We start from the raw sequence: 24,742 nt of genomic DNA on the forward strand, positions 1-24,742 counted from the left end.
ACTCATATCCTGAAGAACATTCTCCAAATGCTTTGGTTTGAGTTCCATTTTTCTGCACTAAGAGTCTAGCACACGAGCTCTTTTTGCTTTCACTTTAACTAGCTTCCAGCTATCGGAGACAGTAACAGTAAACATATTTCTCTAGTCCAATTCCAAGTCTTCTCGTAATCTAAATGCCAGACGTTGCTTTCAAGTGACTAAATGACACATGAGGGGAAAGAAAGTGCTAGACTATGCATATTTCTTAACATAAAAGTAAGCAATTTCAGATTATCTCCCTGGCTAAGAGTCTGGTGGAGCTGCCAGTTACATGCAAGAATTCAGTTAAACTTGAAATTTAAATTTAAATTTAAAATTTGGAACACACTTACAAATCATACTGTTCATCTGAAATTCAATTTTAAATGGGAACTGCACATTTTTATTTACTAACTCTGGCAATTCTGCCTGGGCTGCCTAGTCTGAGATATTTGTCTACTCACATCTTTGCCTAAAACATGTCTTTTTTCCCTTTATCTTTGCAGTCAACAGGTTCTATCGATTACAGTACATAACCAGGTATGTAATTTTCTAAGAAATCATTAATATCCCTAGCCTTTAATAAGTAAGGTTCTCAGCACTACAATTACAGCTCAAAGAACAAACAATTCAGAAAGTATGAGAATTTACTTACCTGTGGATAACATATAAGAAGCCCACATAGTAAAATATTTCTTTTTTTCATTTCCTTTGCAAACTCCCTAATCCACATAAGGCTTTCCATTTTCTGACCAAGAGGTACTGATTTAAAATCAAGAAAGTATACCTGCAAAATAGAAAAAACAACAAAATATCATTCTCTTCAACTTTCTCTTGGGGGAAAAAATGAAAGAAGCTCAAAACAAAATTACCACATCATAATTATTTTTATTGTACTTATTTCTAGTTGTGTTCCATGCCATAAATATTTATTTAGTAAGGTCAGTGAATGCCTCTTTATAAATACAAATACAGTAAACACTCATTACAATGCAGTACTGAAAAACATACAATGCTAATATCCTATCACATCTTGTATTACAAATGGATAATCAATTCATTCAACTTAATTCATAATTTATAGTTAGACTAGATATTTCTTACATTATAAATGTGCTAAAAATTAGTAATCTAAATGAAATTCAAGGGAAGTGATTAAGTAAGTAAAGTTTTTTAGAAGAATCCTTTTCAAAGTGATTAATAACTGGCATTTATAACAAATAATTATCTATTTCTTAAATACAGAAGGAATATATAGAGTACTCTTTTTTAAGCAGTACTTTTCTCAAAAATATTCAGATGAGTACTTCATAAACATTATTTTTCAATTAAATTTTGAGAATCTCAGGATAATCTTCTCTCATTTCTCAGAATTACTGAGACTGTTCCTTATTAGACACAGAAACCTGAATCACAGGGCTGGCAGGTTAAGCTGCCACCTGCAACTCTGGGATCTCTTATGAGCACTGGTTCCAGTCCCAACTGCTCCACTTCCAATCCAGCTCCCTACTAATGCACCTGGGAAAGCAGCAGAGGGTGGAAAAAGTGCTTGGGCCCCTGCCACCCATGTGGAGAACTGGATTGAATTCCAGGCTCAGCCATTTGGGGAGTGAACCAGAGACTGGAAGATCTCTCTCTCTCTCTCTCTCTCTCTCTCTCTGTCTCTCTCTCTCTCTGCCTTTCACATATATAAACAAACCTTTAAAAAAGAGAGAGAGAAAACTAAATCACAACACAGCCTCCAAAGAAACTACATAAAATGTAATACATACACAGGATGCACATTTATGAACATGTGTAACTTGCCACAGTAACAAATTTTGGACATTTCTGAAGAATTGTGAACTGTCTTACTCTAAGTATTTATTATCCACCCACATTTTAACATAAACTCTTACAACACCCTCACCCTCCAACACTAAGCCCGCCCCTTCTTCCCTTCTCACAAGAATGGGAACACACACTATAGAAAATACACACCCATTCATCTTACTATGTTGAGGTGGGCATGAGATATTTTCTCCTTCATAAAAACTGCCTTCTGCTTTTCCAGGGAAAACGACCTCCATAACATCCCTTTTAAAGAGAACTATACAATGACATGGATTGCATATTAATTTGGTAACTATTGCAATAACTACTTCTTGGAACGTTTCTTTCAATGTACTTAATTGAAGACATAGACATCTAGCTACTTCCTCCTGAACTCTCAGTCGCCGAGTATTACTAACTGTTCAGTCCACCAAGAAACGAAAAGCAGGGACAAAGGAAGAGAAGAGTGAAGTTTCTGGAAGGTGAGAAGCACAGAGCCCAGGCGGCAAGTACTTCTATGTGCTGGCCAGCTGAGGAAGAGGCTGTGTGATCCTGAACCCTGAGTGCCTCCTCGCTCTGTTTCCCTGGAACTAACAAAGGTGGAACTTTAGCCGTTTCACCAGGCCACGGTGAAATGGTAAGAAAAAAAAAAAAACAAAACACCTCCCTTCTGGAAAGCTGTGCGTGGGCTGGAAGAACTGTGAACAAACTGCACGCGGCCAGGTCTCCCTTCCCCGCAGTTCAACTTCGAACCAGCTGTCGTCCTCACTAGGACCTGGGTGCAGAAAAACCCAGAGCAGCTGCAAGACGCAAGAGACGCTGGTTGCCATGAGCAACCTAAGCTCCCCCACCCCACCCCCGGGAGGACGGCCACGCTCCCCCTGCTGTTGGGGTGCCAGGGAGATGCAGACACATGCACCCCTGTGCTCTTTCCCTCCTGCCCTGCAGTATTGCATGAGGCTGGGCCAACAGTGCCTTCGCAGCTTGTGAGCTGAACCTTCCGTGACTACTGAAGGCTTGTTTCCCAGCCCAAAGCAGGCCACCGTTCCCCGCCAGGCTGGGTTTGCCAGATGGTAGGAACTGAGGGTTGGGAAGGGCTGAGGGTCTAAGTCCTCTCCTGAGCCTGCGCTGCAGGATGGCCACACATGCCCACACCAGCCAGACCGGGAACAGCACTGACGTTTGAATGCAAACACATCGAGATGCTTTTTCTTAAAAGAGACAATAAGGAATTATTTTTTTTATTCCAAGGTATAACTAGATAACTAGATTTGTTTACAACCATTCTTATGACATACTTTTTTAAAAAAAAAAAATACAACCAACTTCTTTGCAAATAGCAGACACGTACTTCAACAATGACGACCGAATTTTTTGGTGGATGATGTACATGATTAGGCAGAAATAGGCAAACTCACACTGGTAGATTATCAAATACTCAGTCCAAATCCCTTTTGTGGCCCCCACCATCAACTCCCTGACCAACTCCCCTGTCACGTCTGTCTGCCTGACCAGCCACCTGGTCGACTACCTGGCCAGCCACTCCTCTATCTTGAATTAGAACATGTGTTCCCAGGCCCGGTGCAGTGGCGTAGCTGGTAAAGCCTCCACCTGCAGTGCCAGCCTCCCATATGGGTGTCAGTTTGAGTCCTGGATGCTCCACTTCTGATCAAGCTCTTTGCTATGGCCTGGGAAAGCAGTGGAAGATGGCCCAGGTCCTTGGGCTCCTGCACCCGATTGGGAGATCCAGAAGAAGCTCCTGGTTTTGGATCAGCTCAGCTCCAGTGGTTGGGCCATTTGGGGAGTGAACCAGTGGATGAAGATTCTCTCTCTCTCTCTCTCTCTCTCTCTCTCTCTCTCTCTCTCTCTGCTTCTGCCTCTGCCTCTGCCTCTCTCTAACTCTGCCTTTCAAATAAATAAATAAATCTAAAAATGTGTTCCCATCATAATATTCAATTTCAGGTAATTTGGCTGGTACTGATACGAGTATCCAGTCTGAATTATCAAAACGAACACCGTATCTCCTTTCAGGAGGCACATCCTGGTAACTCAGGACACAGCATCACCACTCAGCTTTCTACTAAGCTCCTTTCCAAGCACAGCTGACTTCCAGAATTTCTTCAGGGCTCTCCAGAGTCACAGTCACAGACCCCTTACCAGAAGTGATCAAAGATCCTGGTTCAAAGCTTGATGCACCAGCAATGTGGGCTAAGGCTGCACTGGCCTCTTTCTCTTCGTATCAATCTCTGAGCTGACGGCTGGAAAAAATCTACAGCAGCATTAAGAGATGGAAGCCAGAGAGCTGATGGCATTCATGCTTTTAAACTTAACTAAATCCACTGTAGTAGGGGAAACATACACGTTTAAAAGTAATTCTTGCTTTTTGTTCCACATATCTTAGTTGGTTGACCTCTTTCTCTTCGTTGATAAAAACATATGCAAATCCCTGTCTGGCTAGCTCTACCTGTGCATCCACAGTGATGGATATAGGACTCAACATCCCATGGAGGAGAACTTTGAATCACCAGGTCAACCTCAGGAATGTCCAAACCATGGGCAGCCACACTGGCTGCCACCAGAATCTAAAATTACCTTCTCTGAAGCCTTTCAGAGTCATTTCTCTCCATGACTGTGCGATGTCCCCATGTAAACACTGGGCATTCTGTTTCATGTGCAGATTCATGGCCATTTCAGATACATTCTTTCTGGTCTCGCAGAAAAGTCTCCTTTCAGACCCACTGTACACTTGAGGAACACCTCCAATAACTGCTGGCCTCTGAAGCCAATGGCATGGGATGTCCAAATGTTCCACAGTAGTTCCAGCCTCTTGAGTCATTTTTCCAATGAGGTCAATCTGTTCATATCTGAATTTCATATTTTTTTTTTGCAGTTTTGTATAGGGCAAGTTTCAGAAGAAAGTAAAGTCTGAGGATTGTCTTCAGAATCAGTTTTGTAGGATCCCTGGATAAAATCTTCAACTTGCTCAGCAAGACCTAAATCTAACATTTGATCCACTTCTTCAAGCACGACATGGTGTCGTTTGGAAAGATCCAACCGACTGCTCTGCAAATGGTCTTTGATGCGACTAAGCATCCCAACCAAGATGTCAATATCATTTTGCATATGAGTAATCTAGCTTTGATATGATGTTCCACCATAAAAACACGCTGCACTGAGTTTCCTAGATATAGCTTTGAAGTCTTTGGCTACTTGGTTTGCCACATCCCTTGTTGGAGCCCAAATATCCCTTGGTGAGCGACTTTTTTTTAAAACTGGTTCTTGATTTCTTTGGAGCCTTTCAATCAAGAGAATGGCAAAAGAGAGTGTCTTCTCTGTTCTTGTCCGTGCTTGAGCAATTAAATCTTTCCCTTCAGTAGGACACTGCTGCTAATGATAGACTTCATGAATTAAGGAAAATAGTGCTTAAAAGTGAGTAACGAGCCCACAATTCATACTGCTACAAACTGCTTGATTTCCATGTTATGCCATCAAACCAAGTACTTAAACTTATATGGAAAATTTAAGACATGACGCATCCAAGACATAAGAGAAATGTTGTAAGTCCTTTTCCTGAATACTTGACTACAGGCTAAAAGCATTGCTAGTTTATACAGTCAACTTTAAAAGAAATACAGATATGGGGGGGGGGCGGAGCCAAGATGGCGGATAGTGAGGACGTGTGCCTTAGTTTGGGAAAATAAACTTTCATAAAAGTGGAATTACTGTAGCCTCAGGAAAAGACTCAAGAAAAAAACTGCTGAGGAAACGCTTCCGGATCTTGTGGATGAGACACAGAGGACTTACAGGGAACCCACTGCATGGAAAACCAACCGAGACGAGCCGAGCGGCAGCGGCGGGAGAGGAGCCAGAGCCACAGAATCTCGCCAGCGCGGGAACCCAGGAGGGTAAGACAAAGACCTGAGAAGTCGGAGACATTGGGGGGAGGGGGAACAGAGGCCTCTCCCTTCACTCACCAAGCAAAACAAAGAGCACCGCGATTTTACATATGTAAAGCTCAGCCAAACTCAGTATCTTTAGCGAAACTGGAGAACACATTGAGGGCTGCATAAACTCTGTGTATGGTCCCAGGGGTAGATCAAACGAATACTCACAGAGGCCAGATTTCAACTACCCTCTCCCACTCCCAACTGAGTCAAAAAAAAAAAAAAGAAGAGAGAGAGAGAGAGAGAGAGAGAGCGAGCCAGCAAGGAGCAAGTAATCTGGGAGAGTCGCTCTTCACACAGCCTTAAACCTCAAGAAATAAGCATAGCTCTCTGGCCACACCCAACACAGCCCCTAAGGCTCCAACAAAGCAGACAGCTCACTTAGAGGCATAGTATAACGAGAGAAAAAAACAAAAACACCACAAATTATCTCTAACATGCCAAGCAAGAAACATAGAAGCGGAGGTACCAAGAACAAGGAAGGCACTATGACGCCCCCAAGTGAACAAGACACGCCAATGCAAGATTATGAAGATGAAGATATAGAGGAAATGCAAGAAGCAGATTTCAAAAAAGTGATAAGAACATTAAGAAGTTCTCAAAAACAAATTCTTGAACTACAGAAATCCTTAATGGACAAGATAGAAAATCTCTCCCGTGAAAATGAAATATTAAGGAGGAATCAAAATGAAATGAAAAAACTAGTGGAAAAGGAATTTGCGATAATGACAAAAAACCACAATGAAATGAAGAACTCAATAGATCAAATGGCAAACACATTAGAGAGCCTTAAAAACAGAATGGGTGAAGCAGAAGAGAGAATATCGGAATTAGAAGACAGAGAACAGGAAAGGAAACAGTCAAATCAAAGAAAAGAAGAAGAAATCAGAAATTTAAAAAATACTGTCAGGAATCTACAGGATACTATTAAAAAACCCAACATTCGGGTTCTAGGAGTTCCTGAAGGCATGGAAAGGGAGAAAGGATTAGAAGGCCTTTTTAGTGAGATACTAGCAGAAAATTTCCCAAGTTTGGAGAAGGACAGAGACATCCTAGTACAGGAAGCTCATAGAACCCCTAATAAACATGATCAAAAGAGATCCTCACCACGACACGTCGTAATCAAACTCACCACAGTGAAACACAAAGAAAAGATCCTAAAATGTGCAAGAGAGAAACGCCAGATTACTCTCAGAGGATCTCCAATTAGACTTACAGCTGATTTCTCATCAGAAACCCTACAAGCCAGGAGAGAATGGCGAGATATAGCCCAGGTACTAAGAGAGAAAAACTGCCAGCCCAGAATATTATATCCTGCAAAGCTCTCATTTGTGAATGAAGGTGAAATTAAGACCTTTCACAGCAAACAGAAATTGAAAGAATTTGTCGCCACTCGTCCAGCCCTGCAAAAGATGCTTAAAGATGTGTTACATACAGAAACACAGAAAAACGGTCACCAATATGAAAGAAGGTAAAGGAAGGAAAACTCACAGCAAAAGATCACAGGAATCTCAAACCAGATATTAGAAAATATCTTTGGCAAATGGCAGGGCAAAGTTACTCCTTCTCAATAGTCACATTGAATGTTAATGGCTTGAACTGTCCAGTTAAAAGACACCGATTGGCTGATTGGGTTAAGGAACAAAACCCATCCTTTTGCTGCTTACAAGAAACCCATCTATCCAACAATGATCCATACAAGCTGAGAGTGAAAGGCTGGAAAAAGATATACCACGCCAACAGAAATGAAAAGAGAGCGGGCGTAGCCATCTTAATATCAGACAACATAAACTTTACCACAAAAACTGTTAGGAGAGACAAAGAGGGGCACTATATAATGATTAAGGGAACCATTCAACAGGAAGATATAACGATTATCAACGTATATGCACCTAATTACAGGGCACCAGCTTATTTAAAAGACTTGTTAAGGGACTTAAAGGGAGACTTAGATCCCAATACAATAGTTCTGGGGGACTTCAATACTCCACTCTCAGAGATAGACAGATCAACAGCACAGAAGATCAACAAGGAGACAGTAGATTTAAATGACACTATAGCCCAAATGGATCTAACAGATATCTACAGAACATTTCATCCTACATCTAAGGACTTTACATTCTTCTCAGCAGTACATGGAACCCTCTCTAGGATTGACCACATACTAGGCCATAAAGCAAGTCTCAGCAAATTCAAAAGAATTAGAATCATACCATGCAGCTTCTCAGACCACAAAGGAATGAAATTGGAAATTGGCAACTCAGGAATCCCTAGAGCACATGCAAACACATGGAGATTGAACAACATGCTCCTGAATGAACAATGGGTCATAGAAGAAATTAAAAGAGAAATCAAAAATTTTCTGGAAGTAAATGAGGATAACACCACAACATACCAAAACCTATGGGATACAACAAAAGCAGTGTTAAGAGGAAAGTTTATATCAATAGGAGCCTACATCAAGAAATTGGAAAGGCACCAAATAGATGAGCTTTCAAGTCATCTCAAGGATCTAGAAAATCTGCAGCAAGCCAAACCCAAACCCAGTAGGAGAAGAGAAATAATTAAAATCAGAGAAGAAATCAACAGGATTGAATCCAAAAAAACATTACAAAAAATCAGCCAAACGAGGAGCTGGTTTTTTGAAAAAATAAACAAAATTGACACCCCATTGGCCCAACTAACTAAAAAAAGAAGAGAAAAGACCCAAATCAATAGGATCAGAGATGAAATGGGAAACGTAACAACAGACGCCACAGAAATAAAAAGAATCATCAGAAATTACTACAAGGACTTGTACGCCAGCAAACAGGGAAATCTATCAGAAATGGACAGATTCTTGGACACATACAACCTCCCTAAATTGAGCCAGGAAGACATAGAAAACCTAAACAGACCAATAACTGACACAGAAATTGAAACAGTAATAAAGGCCCTCCCAACAAAGTAAAGCCCAGGGCCAGATGGATTCACTGCTGAGTTCTACCAGATATTTAGAGAAGAACTAACTCCAATTCTTCTCAAACTATTCAGAGCAATCGAAAAAGAGGGAATCCTCCCAAATTCTTTCTATGAAGCCACCATCACCTTAATTCCTAAGCCAGAAAGAGATGCAACATTGAAAGAGAATTACAGACCAATATCCCTGATGAACATAGATGCAAAAATCCTCAATAAAATTCTGGCCAATAGAATGCAACAACACATCAGAAAGATCATCCACCCAGACCACGTGGGATTCATCCCCGGTATGCAGGGATGGTTCAACATTCGCAAAACAATCAACGTAATACACTACATTAACAGACTGCAGAAGAAAAACCATATGATTCTCTCAATAGACGCAGAGAAAGCATTTGATAAAATACAACACCCTTTCATGATGAAAACTCTAAGCAAACTGGGTATGGAAGGAACATTCCTTAATACAATCAAAGCAATATATGAAAAACCCACGGCCAACATCCTATTGAATGGGGAAAAGTTGGAAGCATTTCCACTGAAATCTGGTACCAGACAGGGATGCCCTCTCTCACCACTGCTATTCAATATAGTTCTGGAAGTTTTGGCCAGAGCTATTAGGCAAGAAAAAGAAATTAAAGGGATACAAATTGGGAAGGACGAACTCAAACTATCCCTCTTTGCAGATGATATGATTCTTTATTTAGGGGACCCAAAGAATTCTACTAAGAGACTGCTGGAACTCATCGAAGAGTTTGGCAAAGTAGCAGGATATAAAATCAATGCACAAAAATCAACAGCCTTTGTATACACAGGCAATGCCACGGCTGAGGAAGAACTTCTAAAATCAATCCCATTCACAATAGCCACAAAAACAATCAAATACCTTGGAATAAACTTAACCAAAGACGTTAAAGATCTCTACGATGAAAACTACAAAACCTTACAGAAAGAAATAGAAGAGGATACCAAAAAATGGAGAAATCTTCCATGCTCATGGCTTGGAAGAATCAATATCATCAAAATGTCTATTCTCCCAAAAGCAATTTATACATTCAATGCAATACCCATCAAGATCCCGAAGACCTTCTTCTCAGATATAGAAAAAATGATGCTGAAATTCATATGGAGACACAGAAGACCTCGAATAGCCAAAGCAATCCTGTACAACAAAAACAAAGCCGGAGGCATCACAATACCTGATTTTAGGACATACTACAGGGCAGTTGTTATCAAAACAGCATGGTACTGGTACAGAAACAGATGGATAGACCAATGGAACAGAATAGAAACACCAGAAATCAATCCAAACATCTACAGCCAACTTATATTTGACCAAAGATCCAAATCTAATCCCTGGAATAAGGACAGTCTATTCAATAAATGGTGCTGGGAAAATTGGATTTCCACATGCAGAAGCTTGAAGCAAGACCCATACCTATCACCTTACACAAAAATTCACTCAACATGGATTAAAGACTTAAATCTACGAACTGAAACCATCAAATTATTAGAGAGCATTGGAGAAACCCTGCAAGATATAGGCACAGGCAAAGACTTCCTGGAAAATACTCCAACAGCACAGGCAGTCAAAACCAAAATTAACATTTGGGATTGCATCAAATTGAGAAGTTTCTGCACTTCAAAAGAAACAGTCAGGAAAGTGAAGAGGCAACCAACAGAATGGGAAAAAATATTCGCAAACTATACTACAGATAAAGGATTGATAACCAGAATCTACAAAGAAATCAAGAAAATCCACAACAACAAAACAAACAACCCACTTAAGAGATGGGCCAAGGACCTCAATAGACATTTTTCGAAAGAGGAAATCCAAATGGCCAACAGACACATGAAAAAATGTTCAAGATCACTAGCAATCAGAGAAATGCAAATTAAAACCACAATGAGGTTCCATCTCACCCCGGTGAGAATGGCTCACATTCAGAAATCTACCAACAACAGATGCTGGAGAGGATGTGGGGAAAAGGGACACTAACCCACTGTTGGTGGGAATGCAAACTGGTTAAGCCACTATGGAAGTCTGTCTGGAGATTCCTCAGAAACCTGAGTATAACCCTACCATACAACCCAGCCATCCCACTCCTTGGAATTTACCCAAAGGAAATTAATTTGGCAAATAAAAAAGCCATCTGCACATTAATGTTTATTGCAGCTCAATTCACAATAGCTAAGACCTGGAACCAACCCAAATGCCCATCAACAGTAGACTGGATAAAGAAATTATGGGACATGTACTCCATAGAATACTATACAGCAGTAAGAAACAACGAAACCCAGTCATTTGCAACAAGATGGAGCAATCTGGAAAACATCATGCTGAGTGAATTAAGCCAGTCCCAAAGAGAAAAATATCATTTGTTTTCCCTGATTGGTGACAACTGAGCACCAAAGGGGAAACCTGCTAAGTGAAATGGACACTATAAGCAACAATGAACTGATCAGCTCCTGTCCTGACTTTAGATGTACAATGTAATACTTTATCTTTTTTAGTATTTGTTGTTGTTGTTGTTGTTCTAGTACTATTGGTTGAACTCAGTAATTAACACACAATTATTCTTAGGTGTTTAAATTTTAACTGAAAAGTGATCCCTGTTAAATCTAAGAGTGGAAAAAGAGAGGGAGGAGATGAACAATTTGGAACATGCTCAATCGGTCTGGCCGCAAATGGTGGAGTTAGAAATGTGCCAGGGGATTCCAACACAATTCCATCAAGATGGCATGTACCAATTCCATCGCACTAGTCCAAGTGATCAATTTCAGCTCACAATTGATAGCTCTGATAGGTCTAAGAGTCAAAGAGATCACACAAACAAGACAAGTATCTGCTAATACTAACTGATAGAATCAAAAAGGGAGAGAAAGATCCAACATGGGAAGTGGGATACACAGCAGATTCATAGGATGGCAGATGTCCTAAACAACACTCTGGCCTCAGAATCAGCCCTCAAGGCATTCAGATCTGGCTGAAGAGCCCATGAGACTATAGCAGGCATGGAAAGCCAAGATATCATGGAAAAAAAAAAAAAAAGACCTAAATGAATGATCTCTGTGAGTGAGATCCCAGTGGAAAGAACGGGGCCGTCAAAGAAGGAGGTACCCTTCTCCGAAGGGGGGAGAGAACCTCCACTTTGAGTATGACCCTATCGGAATAAGATCAAAGTCAGCGAACTCTAAAGGCTTCCATAGCCCTGGCAACTCATGACTAGAGCCTAGGGAGATTACTGACGCCATGAACAGGAGTGTCAAATTGTTAAGTCAGCAACAGGAGTCACTGTGTACTTACACCCCATGCGGGATCTGTCCCTAATGTGTCGTCTAAAGCCAAGTGATGCTATGACTGGTACTGAAACAGTATTTTTATACTTTGCGTTTCTGTGTGGGCGCAGACTGATGAGGTCTTTGCTAATTATATACTGAATTGATCTTCTGTATATAAAGAGAATTGGAAATGAAAAAAAAAAAAACAACCTGGTGTTAAAATGGAAATGGCATAGAAAATTAATTATTTTGAAAAAAAAAATTATGTAGGATCTCTGTCTTTAATGTGCTGTACATTGCTATTTAATGCTATAATTAGTAATCCAATGGTAGTTTTTTCACTTGATGTTGCTATATGGGCAAAATGTTGAAATCTTTACCTAATATATACTAAACTGATCTTCTGTATACAAAGAGAATTGAAAATGAATCTTTACACGAATGGAAGGGGAAAGGGAGCGGGAGGGGGGAGGGTTGCGGGCGGGAGGGAAGTTATGGGAGGGGGGAAGCCATTGTAACCCATAAGCTATACTTTGGAAATTTATATTCATTAAATAAAAGTTTAATAAAAAAAATACAGATATGCATCTTAGGCTTACAAATACATACTCACATTAACAAAATGTAAGCATGAAGCAGATGGATGCATCTCGAAATTCCTTTACTGCAGGTAAAGGCGTGATGACATCACAAAAAACAGAAGACACTCTCGAGCAAAAGTTCCACCAATACCATGAAATTTAAGTATATACTTTACATACTTGTACTGCTACTAATTTTGAACTTCTAAAACACATAACCAATTATGAGTTCCAGGGAAAAAAATTCATTTAGTATACAAAATAAAACCACAATCAATTTTAACTTTAAAAAATCAGGGGAGGTTTATACACAGCTGAAGGTTGGAAAATGATCATGCAAACTTAGGAGAAATGTAAATGTTTTGCCTTGATAAAACAAACTTCCATCCTATGCATCTTTGTCTCCAGTGAAAAGTAGCAAAATATTTTGTCTAGGCTGAGCTCTGCAGATTTGCTTACGGTTACATCAAGTGTGTAGTTTTTTTTTTTTTTATCTCTTTTTGTGCTGTTCCCTAATTAATTACATGGAAATTGCAGAGAAACATTTCCCAATTAGCATGACATTTTGAACAGTTCTCACACAAGCGTAAAGAAGATAAGGATTATCTTTCTACTGTCTCCAAAAAAGTATGTCTAATTTCATGTCGCTGAGAGGCAGTGAATTCACTCCCATAAGCTGGTGGACTGCTTAAACATGGAACATGTGGATGGCTTCGTGGCCTTGTGGATAGGCGAGGTTTCTGGAAGGCAGGGTATGGAGAAGGCCGCTCTCTGTCTCCCATGTTCCCACACTCCACCCTGCACATGTTTTAGATCTGTCTAGCAACCATTCAGTGTATTTCTGGTCCCAGGTGAGTTCCTTTTGATTTTCTTTTATATATCTACATTAACAAACAAGTGGTTCTCAGTTGTCTGGGAGGGGAGGTACAAGGGTCTGTAACTAAATATAGTACACAATGATCTCTAAACCCCACACTGAGCACTGCCATCTCATTCCAGTGTCCCCATTACTGGAAAGGGAGTCAGGATTATAGTACAGGGGTAAATACACTGGCTGTTTTTGTGACTCAGAAGAAAGCCAATCTGTGAGGCTTAGTCTATGCCCAAATAAGGCATTGTCTGATGCCCACCAAAAAGGAAGGAAGGGTGTTCTCTCCAGAAAGTTGTAACTGTCAAATAAATGCATTAGGGAGAACAGGTAGGCAGGTCACAGACATTCCCTGAATCTACACCATAAATACTACAGAGTGAAACACCTGTGAGCATAGAAAATAAATCGTGCAAATTAAGTCCAACATTTCCAAAGCATTGCTTCTCAAAGGAGCTATGACAGAACTCTCATAACAGAAGAAACTAAAGATCAAAATAGGAGTTTATCCGGATGGAATTCCTGGCTCCTGCCTTCAGTCTGGCCCAGGCCCAGCCATTGCAGCTATTTGGGGAGTGAACCAGTGGAAGATCTGTGTCTCTCCATCTCTCATTCTCTTCTGTTGCTCTGCCTTTCATGTAAGTAAAGATCTTAAAAAAAAAAAAAAAAAGGAAAAGAAAAGAAAGAATGAAACAAAGAAAAGAAACTAACAGAAGAGACTTTGTAAAGGTTTCCTCTACAGGACACCATAACCGATTGGGACTTTGTAAAAAGAAAACCAGTGGGAAGACTGTTTAGACTTGAACAAGTTGGTCTTGGAATGCCAGCCATATATTTTGAAATGTTCCTTGAGAGAAGGAAAGGACATCTGGAATTTGGAGGCAGGTCATTAGAAGTACCTGTCAATTAACTTAGTTTTAGGCCATGCAAAATTGTTTACAGTGCTACCTTTCCACCCAAATGAGTTATTTTCTTATAAAAGAAAGGAGAAAGATTCAAAGTTAAAACAATCAAATATAAGAGTGGGAATAAGAGAGGGAGGAGATGTACAGTTTGGCACATGCTCAATCGGACTTGCCCCAAACAGTAGAGTTAGAAACGTGCCTGGGGATTCCAATTCAATCCCATTGAGGTGGCATGTACCAATGCCATCTCACTAGTCAAAGTGATCAGTTTCAGTTCATAAATGACCATAATGATAGGATTAAGAGTCAAAGGGATCACTTAAACAAGACTAGTGTCTGCTAATACTAACTGATAGAATTAAAAAGGAGAGAACGATCCAACATGGGAAGCGGGATACATAGCAGACTCATAGAATGGCAGATGTCCTAAACAGCACTCTGGCCTCAGAATCAGCCCTTAAGGCAGTCGGATCTGGCTAAAAAATCCATGAGAGTATTTTAGGCATGCCAAGACACTGTGGCAAAATAAATAAATAAATAAATAAATAAATAAAAGATCTCTGTGAGATCCCAGTGGAAAGAATGGGCCATCAAAGAAGAAGGTACCTTTCTCTGAAGGGAGGAGAGAACTTCCACTTTGACTATGACATTGTCTAAATAAGATTGGAGTTGGCGAACTCAAAAGGATTCCATAGCCTTGGCAACTCATGAAAAGAGCCTAGGGTGATTACTGATGCCATAAACAAGAGTGTTAACTGTTAAATTGACAACAGGAGTCACTGTGCACTTACTCCTCATGTAGGATCTCTGTCCTTAATGTGTTGTACAATGTAAATTAATGCCATAACTAGTATTCAAACAGTACTTTACACTTTGTGTTTCTGTGTGGGTGCAAACTGTTGAAATCCTTACTTAATATATACTAAATTGATCTTCTGTATATAAAGATAATTGAAAACGAATCTTGATGTGAATGGGATGGGAGAGGGAGCGGGAGATGGAAAGGTTGCGGGTGCAAAGGAAGTTACGGGTGGGGGGAAGCCACTGTAATCCAAAAGCTGTACTGTGGAAATTTATATTCATTAAATAAAAGTTTTAAAAAAATTGGCGTTTATCTTAAGAATTAGGGAAAAAATTAGAAAAACTTTCATCTTTCCTCAAATTGCTATGAATTATGTGAATTCTATTAATGAAAGTTCTTTAATGAAATGGGCTTTTAAAAAGAAGAAAGAACAATTCTATAAGATTGAACCAATTCATTAAAATAGGGCAAATTTAAATCAACATCATCACAAAAGTCAACACATAATTCTGATGAACAGAAACTAATTATGTTATAAACAACCATGGAAACAGAACAAATGCTGAACAACTCATTTACAAAGCTTTACACACACACACACAAACACACACACAAAAAGCAAAACTAGTAGGTTGAGAAATAATGGCATTTAACACAAGATAGTAAATAGTACTTCACATTAAGTCATTAACCATACAAAAGATTTAAATGTTTCATTTGATGCAAAGAATTAAAAATTAAATGAGTTTTATAATATCAGTACAAACGTTATATGTGTGTACACAAATTTTTTCAAGCCTTCATTAACAAGATCAAAGAATAATGAAACCAAAATGCTGCATTTTCAAGTCATTAGGAAAATCACTTAAAATAATTTTTTAACAATCAAAAATAAACATTTCTTCAAACTACTTCATAAGGCAGTCTCTGCTCTAAGAAAATATTTAATGATTGTTAGTGCATAATTACATTCACCTACAGTCAACTCAATTAACAATTGTACCAGCTTTAACTGCCATCAAAAGTTAGAAGCAATCCCAATTACTAATATGAATCACTGATTTATTTGGCTAACATTATTAGACACAAATAATACACAGTTTGATCTCTTCGCAAAAACTATTAGAATAGAAATGGGAAATTTCAGAAAGGTAGTGGTTATCCTTTGCAACTTGACTGAAAGAAGCCATCAGACCTCCCATTGGGAGTTCTGGCCACTACCTTACCTACCTGTACTGCCCAGGAACTTTCATTCCTGCCTGAATGGCACTACTAAAAATCCTGCTGTGAGCAATTAGAACTGCAATAGGCAAAATTACGTGACATCTGAGGGGACACAAATTGATCTTTCCCTTACTGGTAAATGAAATACATTCCTGAAACAGTGAGTGAAGAGTGGATGTACAAAACTTAAACAACTCAAAATTGACATCAGCTCAGTTCTTTACTGCCCAAGTGTGAGCAGCAGGGTGACAGGGACCAAAATTATCTTAGTATATGAGAAAACTATTTTAAAGACATATACATCAGGGCAGGTGCTATGGCTTAGCAAGTAAAGCTGCCACCTATAGTGCTGGCATCCCATACGGGCGCCAGTTCGAGTCCTGGCTGCTCCATTTCCGATCCAGCTCTCTGCTTTGGTCTAGAAAAGTAGTAGAAGATGGCACAAGTCCTTGGGCCCCTGCACCCATGTTGGAGACCCAGAGAAAGCTCCTGGCTCCTGGCTCTGGATCAGCCCAGCTCCAGCTGTCCTGGTCAAATGCGAGTGAACCGGTGGATGGAAGACTTCTCTTTCTCTGTCTCTCTGCCTCTCTGTAACTCTGCCTTTCAAATTAATAATTTCTTTTAAAGAAAGACATATACATCATAGAGTGAAGAAAGAATAATGCCTGAAAGGGAAAAAATGACACAAGCCCTGCATCAGCCTCACCTTACTATCTTCAAACAGTTTCAGCCTACTGCAATGCAAGACCTTTAAGCTACATCTCTGGGAGTTGAGAGATGATGAGGTTGAGAGTCTGTGAGACCACTGTGGGTTGAGTTCACAGGACAAGGTACTTGAGAGGACACAGCTGCACAGAGAGAGAACTAGTGATCAATACACACACAAGCCAAAGTCAGCTGAGGATGGGACAAGAACCACCCAAAAGGATTGGAAGGAACAGTGCGTGATGTACACCCAGGATTGACTCCATGGTGCTAGCCATGTGCCAGCACAGGAAAAGATTTGTTTTATTTACCTTATTTTATGTTATTTATTTATTTGAGAGGCAGAGACACAGTGAGAAATAGGAAGACTCCTCAAACAACTGCAACAGCCAGGGGTTGGCCAAACCAAAGCCAGGAGCCAAAAAAAAAAAAAAAAAAATCAATCTAGGTCCCTCATGTGGGTGGCAGGAACCCAACCAATGGAGCCATAACTGCTGCCTCCCAGGGTCTACACTAGCAGGAATCTAGACTCAGGAGCATAGCTGGGTACCATAATCAATAAGCAAACTGCAACCAAACCAGGTACCACAAGGTGGGACATAGTGCCCTTACCTAATCGGCCACAGTGGCAATGTCTCAATTTCATTTCATTTCATCATATAGAATACTAAGAAGGCTCAAGTCTTACTTGTGGGGAATAAATAGCCCTCAACTAAATGGTCAAATGAGTCCTAATTAAAAAGTCATAAAAGTGAAACCTAAATGTATCAAAGTGCTTTCAGTTAACTGCATCCTGGAACGAAGTCCAGCGCCTGGCAAGTTAAAAATCACAATGCATAGCAGCTAATAAAAAATATCAGGAAGGGCCGGTGCAGTGGCACAGTGGTTATGGGTTAATCCTTCTCCTGAAGCGCCAGCATCCAATCTGGATGCCAGTTCGAGTCCAGGCTGCTCCACCTCCCATCCAGCTCTCTGCTATAGCCTGGGAAAGCAGTAGAAGATTGCCAAGTCCTTGGGCCCCTGCACCCGCATGGGAGACACAGAAGAAGTTCCTGGCTCCTGGCTTCGGATCGGCACAGCTCCAGCCATTGTGGCCAATTGGAGAGTGAACCAGCAGATGGAAGACCTCTCTCTCTGTCTCTCCTCTCTCTCTGTGTAACGCTGACTTTCAAATAAATAAATGAATCTTTAAATAAAAATCAGTCAGCCGGTACTCCAGGTTCTAGTCCCGGTTGGGGCGCCGGTTCTGTCCCAGCTGCTCTTCTTCCAGTCTAGCTCTCTGCTGTGGCCCAGGAAGGCAGTGGAAGATGGCCCAGGTCCTTGGACCCTGCACCCGCATGGGAGACCAGGAGGAAGCACTTGGCTCCTGGCTTCGGATCAGCACAGCGCACAGCGCTCTGGCCGCAGTGGCCACTTGAGGGGTGAACCAACAGAAGGAAGACCTTTCTCTCTGTCTCTCTCTCTCACTGTCTAACTCTGCCTGTCAAAAAAAATTAGAAAATGGAACTCATGTATGGGAGAAAATTAATGAATCAAAACCACTCCAGAGCTGATACTAGAATTTAACACAATATTATAACAATTACCAGTGTTCTAATTGTTCAAAAATACGTATGAATGACAACAAGTACAGAAAAGCAAAGATGAAAAATAGACCAGAATCAAAATTCTAGAGATGAAAACTACACCTTATATTTTCAAAACAAAAATACTGGGCTGGCATTGTGATGTAGCAGGTAATGTCACTGCCTCAGACTCCGGCATCCCACATGGGCATCATTTTAAGTCTTGGTTGCTCCACTTCTGATCCAGCACCCTGTTAATTCGTCTGGGAAAGCAGCAGAGCATAGCCCAAGTGCTTGGGCCCCTGAGCCCACGTGGGAATCCCAGAAGCTCCTGGCTCTCCTGGCTTCAGTCTGATCCAGCCTTAGCCATTGCAGTCATTTGGGAGACAACCAACAGATATAAGATCTCTGTCCCTTCCCCCCTCTCTCTCTACCTTTACTTTTCAAATAAATGAAACAAATCTTTAAAAACTTAAACAGAAACTATTGAAAATCAAACAACATGCTGGTGGAGAAGGAAGACTGAAAAAAAAATCATCAATGATCAGTTTCAAACACCATGACATACAGGTCACTGGACTTCCTAATGAGGTGGGAAGAAAACAGAAAAAAAAAAAAATCTAAAAATATAAAGCTGGAACCATTCCAAACTGGATGAAATGTTAAATCTACCTATCCAAACCCTTTAAGCACACACAGATAAAACAGTGCCCGGGCAGCGAGAGGAGGGCATTGTCACCCATGAAGAGTACATGCATACATCACACTTGACCATGATCTAACTACTGCAGATATAAGAATCAGCAGGAAAGGACATTAAAACTGTTGTTGTAACTGATTCCCATGTACTCAAAAGATAGGTAGAGAAACATAAGATACAAAACGGACCTGAATTCCACACTTAGAGATGAAAAACTGCAAAACATAGGTTGAAAAATGCTGTGTATTTTGGTTTAGAACTCAAGAGCACTCTGCGTACACAAAAAAGTCCTAGGATGCCCCCATCACAGTGTGGCACTCAACTCCACTGAGTTCCCTGTAGTGGCGCCCAACTCCACTGAATTCCCGTGGGGGCAGAGCCACAGCTCAGCTCCTGAACCTGGCCACAGCTGACACAACAGGAAGCTGAGCAACAATGGATCAATGCACCAAATGTCACACTATCCTGAAATACTGTAAACTTTCATATTACAAATTAAGTTTTGTTTGACTTCAAATTTGTGACAAGGGCACACGTTTCTCATTTGCAAGCTTCTGGACCTATTAAACTGAAGAAGATCACAAGGAAAAATCCTCCTTACCTGATCTTATTAACATCCAACGGGTCAATCAGGCTAACATATAATCCAAATAAAATACAGAAATGAACAGGAAAGAAAATTCAACTACCATTCTGCAACTTTGATGTCTTTTTTTTAAAAAAAAAGATTTATTTATTTATTTGAAAGTCAGAGTTAAACAGAGAGAGGAGAGGCAGAGAGAGAGAGAGACTTCCAGTTTTAGGACAAAAAAAGTCCCATTCAGGAATGAGAAACACTTCAAAAATTAATGCTATGTTTTTAGAGCACATACAGAAAATATTCAAAATAAGACACAAGCAACCTATAAGGTATGTTTCATCCACTGGTTCGCTCCGCAATTGGCCACAATGGCTGGAGCTGCACCGATCCGAAGCCAGGAGCCAGGAGCTTCCTCCAGGTCTTCCCATGTGGGTGCAAGGGCCCAAGAACTTGGGCCATCTTCCACTGCTTTCCCAGAGCACAGCAGAGAGCTGGATGGAAAGTGGAACAGCCGGGACTCAAACCGGCACCCATGTGGGATGCCAGCACTGCAGGCAGTAGCTTTACCCACTACACCACAGCACCAGCCCCAACTTTGGTTTCAATCTTTTGTCTTCATCAAAATAACATTTCTTTGTAAATATATACAAAAGTGTTAAAATTTTAGTTAAGAAGGACCATTAGTGCTCATAAGTGTAATATTTTGCTTGCTAAAAATAGTAGTCAGTAAGCCATTTAGAAATTTAACTTGGGACAAATAATAAAGGATGCTTCCTCCAAAAAATGTTTGAGAATCATTCTCTAACTTCCAGTTTTAGGACAAAAAAAGTCCCATTCAGGAATGAGAAACACTTCAAAAATTAATGCTATGTTTTTAGAGCACATACAGAAAATATTCAAAATAAGACACAAGCAACCTATAAGGTATGTTTCATAAACCAAAAAATGGGTATCATTAAGCTAGACAATTATGATTTTAAAACGAAAAAATATCTTACCAAAAAGCAAAAAAAAAATGGAAAATTCAAAAATTGAACTACACTTAGTGTAGGTATTTGGTGCAGTGGTTAAGTCCCTGCTTGGGACATACTATACTAGAATGCCTGGTTCAAGTACCACCTACTCTGCTTCTGATTCAGCTTCCTGCTAACACACCTGGGAAGGCAGGAGATGATGGCCCAAGTCCTTGGGCCCCTGCCACCTGTGTGGGAGACAACAATGGAATTCCTGGCCCCTGGCTTCAGTGACATGGGGAATAAACCAGTGGATGGAAGATCTCTTTGTGTCTCCCTCTCTGTCTTTATGCCTTTCAAATAAATATATAAACCTTTTAAAAATATACATACTTTGCAAAAACTAAAAAGTTATCTGTAAGCTAGGCAATTATGATTTTAAAATGAAAAATGTAAAATTTTAAAATTGAAGTCTACTTGGAGTGAGAATTTGATCCAGCAGTTGTCACTTGGGACATCCGTATTCTATATAGGAGTATCTCCTTCAAGTCTCGGCTACTACACTTCCAATCCAGCTTCTTGCTAATGGACACCTTTGGGTCCCTGCCACCCATGGAGTCCCTGCATGTAGTTCCCAGCTCTTAGCTTGAGCCTGATGAGCCCTGGCTGTTGTGTGTATTTGGGGAATAAGCTAGAGGATGGAAGATACATTTCTCTTTCTCTCTCTCTCTCTCTCTGACTCTGTCCTCCAAATAAAAAGAAATTAAAAAAAAAAACTACAATAGAAAGGAGGCTAACAAAATCAAGACAGCAACATGCATACAGTTTAAATTTGTACATGGGAAGTCATGCCAAAGGAACTCAGAAAGAGCAGTACTAGTGTTGTTCACAGAATGGACCCACTCGTTGTGTTACAGTTTCTGTTTTATTTCCTCACACCCTACCTCCTTCATTTCTGCAAGTCACCACTCAACACTGAGCAGCCCTGGACTGGGAAGGGGCAGAGCGCGGAAGGTCAAGTCAGAAGGCATTTCTGAGCTTTACACATGCTAAGTTTGGAAGTGGGAAAGAACCACGTGCACAAAAATATTAGGGAAAGTCCCCAAGAGGTCTCATCATGCCTCAAATTTGAAGAATCAGGCAACAGAACAATGGAAAAATTGAACGAGGTAGAAAACCACATGGGTACAAATACAGATACGTCCTGTAACATGGTGCACGTGGAGAAGTACAGGAAGTATGGTGTTAACAGGGCAAACTGCTCATGAGGCATGGTCCATAGGGCACGTGGAGCTTGTGGAAGGTTTGAGTAAAGACAGCTATTTGACACAGTTCCGATCAGTAAAGACTCTGATGGTACCTATAGTGACGTCAAAAAGAGTTTAGATGGGTGGACAATTCTTGGAGGGAAGCAGACTTCAAGATTTTAAACTGCAAACCTTTGAACATTTCTGCCACAATGGTGAGGAATCACAAAGATTAGAAATTAAAACGAAGCAGACATTATGGATAATACCTTAAATCATGCAATGAGATGACGCAGACAGCATAAGTCTATTGAGGAAATGTCTAACAGGTGCAAGAATACTTCCAAAAGTTCATGAAGAAAGGAAGATAAAATATAAATTTATTTTGGTCCAAAAAATTGCAATCCATGCATCCAAGGGGTCTTCAGAAACTTCATGGGGCGGGGCCAGCGCTGTGGCGCAGCAGGTAAATCCTGCAGTTCCTGTGTCCCATATGGGTACCTGTTCTAGTCCTGGCTGCTCCACTTCTGATCCAGCTCTCTGCTATGGCCTGAGAAAGCAGCAGAAGATGGCACAAGTGCTTGGGCCCCTGCACCTGTGTGGGAGACCTGGCAGAAGCTCCTGGCTCCTGGCTTCAGATCAACACAGCTCCAGCAGTTGTGGCCAATTGAGGAGTGGCCTAGCGGATAGAGGACCTCTCTTTCTCTCTCTGCCTCTCTTTCTCTCTGTAACTCTTTCAGATAAACAAACAAATTCTAAAAGCAAAAACAAAACTTCATGGGAAACACATGTTACTAAACACCATGCCTGGATTGCAACGTTCTTCCATCCCCCCAAATAAATCTATTAATTGCATTTTACATGAACTTTTGAAGTTCATTTGCATTTTAGGTATGGGTACAAAGGCCGTTTAGTGTTGGAAATTTATTTTTTTCATTTATTAAACTTTTATTTAATGAATATAAATTTCCAAAGTACAGCTTATGGGTTACAATGGCTTCCCCCCTCCCATAACTTCCCTCCCGCCCGCAACCCTCCCCTTTCCCGCTCCCTCTCCCCTTCCATTCACATCAAGATTCATTTTCAATTCTCTTTATATACAGAAGATCAGTTTAGTATATATTAGGTAAAGATTTCAACAGTTTGCCCCATATAGCAACACAAAGTGAAAAAAATACTGTTGCAGTACTAGTTATAGCATTAAATAACAGTGTACAGCACATTAAAGGCAGAGATCCTACATAATATTTTTTTAAAATTAATTAATTTTCTATGCCATTTCCAATTTAACACCAGGTTGTTTTTTTTTTTTCATTTCCAATTATCTTTATATACAGAAGATCGATTCAGTATATAATTAGTAAAGATCTCATCAGTTTGTACCCACACAGAAACACAAAGTATAAAAATACTGTTTCAGTACTAGTTATAGTATCACTTCACATTAGACAACACATTAAGGACAGATCCCACATGGGGTGTAAGTACACAGTGACTCCTGTTGCTGACTTAACAATTTGACACTCCTGTTCATGGCATCAGTAATCTCCCTAGGCTCTAGTCATGAGTTGTCAGGGCTATGGAAGCCTTTAGAGTTCGCTGACTTTGATCTTATTCCGATAGGGTCACAGTCAAAGTGGAAGTTCTCTCCTCCCTTCGGAGAAAGGTACCTCCTTCTTTGATGGCCCCGTTCTTTCCACTGGGATCTCACTCACAGAGATCTTTCATTTAGGTCTTTTTTTTTTTTCCCATGGTATCTTGGCTTTCCATGCCTACAATACTCTCATAGTGTTGGAAATTTAAACCAAGATCAGCGAAATATTACCCATGGACCAAATCTGGCCTGCTGCCTATTTTATCAATAAAGTTTTATTGGAATACAGCCACAGTCATTCTTCTACATATAAGCCTGCGGCTACTTTGGCTGCACAACTGTACAGTTAAGTCATAGCAACAAAGACCATATTATTCACAGAATCTAAAATGTTTACTCTCTGGCCCTCTATATGCAAAATTTGCTCACTTCTAATTAAAGAAATTATCTCACACCCAGGCAAAGAAAGGACTTGGGTTACCTCTTGTAAAATGAGAGTATTCTACTAAATGATTTCTAAGATCCTTTCTCCTCCAGCTACATAGGTTTCCATTGCTCAAAAAGGATGTACACAGACAATAACAATAGCAGTTACATGGCAGAGTGAAATGAGAACTTGCTTATTTTTTTTTTTTTTTTTGACAGGCAGAGTGGACAGTGAGAGAGAGACACAGAGAGAAAGGTCTTCCTTGGCCGTTGGTTCACCCTCTAATGGCCGCCGCGGTAGCGCGCTGCGGCCGGCGCACCGCGCTGTTCCGATGGCAGGAGCCAGGTGCTTCTCCTGGTCTCCCATGCAGGTGCAGGATCCAAGGACTTGGGCCATCCTCCACTGCACTCCCTGGCCACAGCAGAGAGCTGGCCTGGAAGAGGGGCAACCGGGACAGGATCGGTGCCCCGACCGGGACTAGAACCCGGTGTGCCGGCGCCGCAAGGCGGAGGATTAGCCTGTTGAGCCACGGCGCCGGCTGAGAACTTGCTTATTTTTAAACTGGGGATAACTG

The 24,742-nt window shown here is 40.6% G+C and overlaps 1 protein-coding gene and 1 pseudogene across 1 annotated transcript in view; both read right to left on the reverse strand.

Annotated features, from left to right (window-relative positions):
* The window catches only part of CRPPA (CDP-L-ribitol pyrophosphorylase A), a 319,655-nt gene that overhangs the window by 121,198 nt on the left and 173,715 nt on the right, over positions 1-24,742 (reverse strand). Inside the window, exon 9 of the mRNA XM_062178999.1 lies at positions 674-805. Coding sequence (XP_062034983.1) covers positions 674-805 — 132 coding nt within the window. The remainder of the gene's footprint in view (positions 1-673; positions 806-24,742) is intronic.
* LOC133749940 (ATP-dependent RNA helicase DDX50-like) overlaps positions 3,880-24,742 on the reverse strand; it is a 28,641-nt pseudogene continuing 7,778 nt past the window's right edge.

Source organism: Lepus europaeus, chromosome 20 (assembly GCF_033115175.1).
Source record: "Lepus europaeus isolate LE1 chromosome 20, mLepTim1.pri, whole genome shotgun sequence".
NCBI lineage: Eukaryota > Metazoa > Chordata > Mammalia > Lagomorpha > Leporidae > Lepus > Lepus europaeus.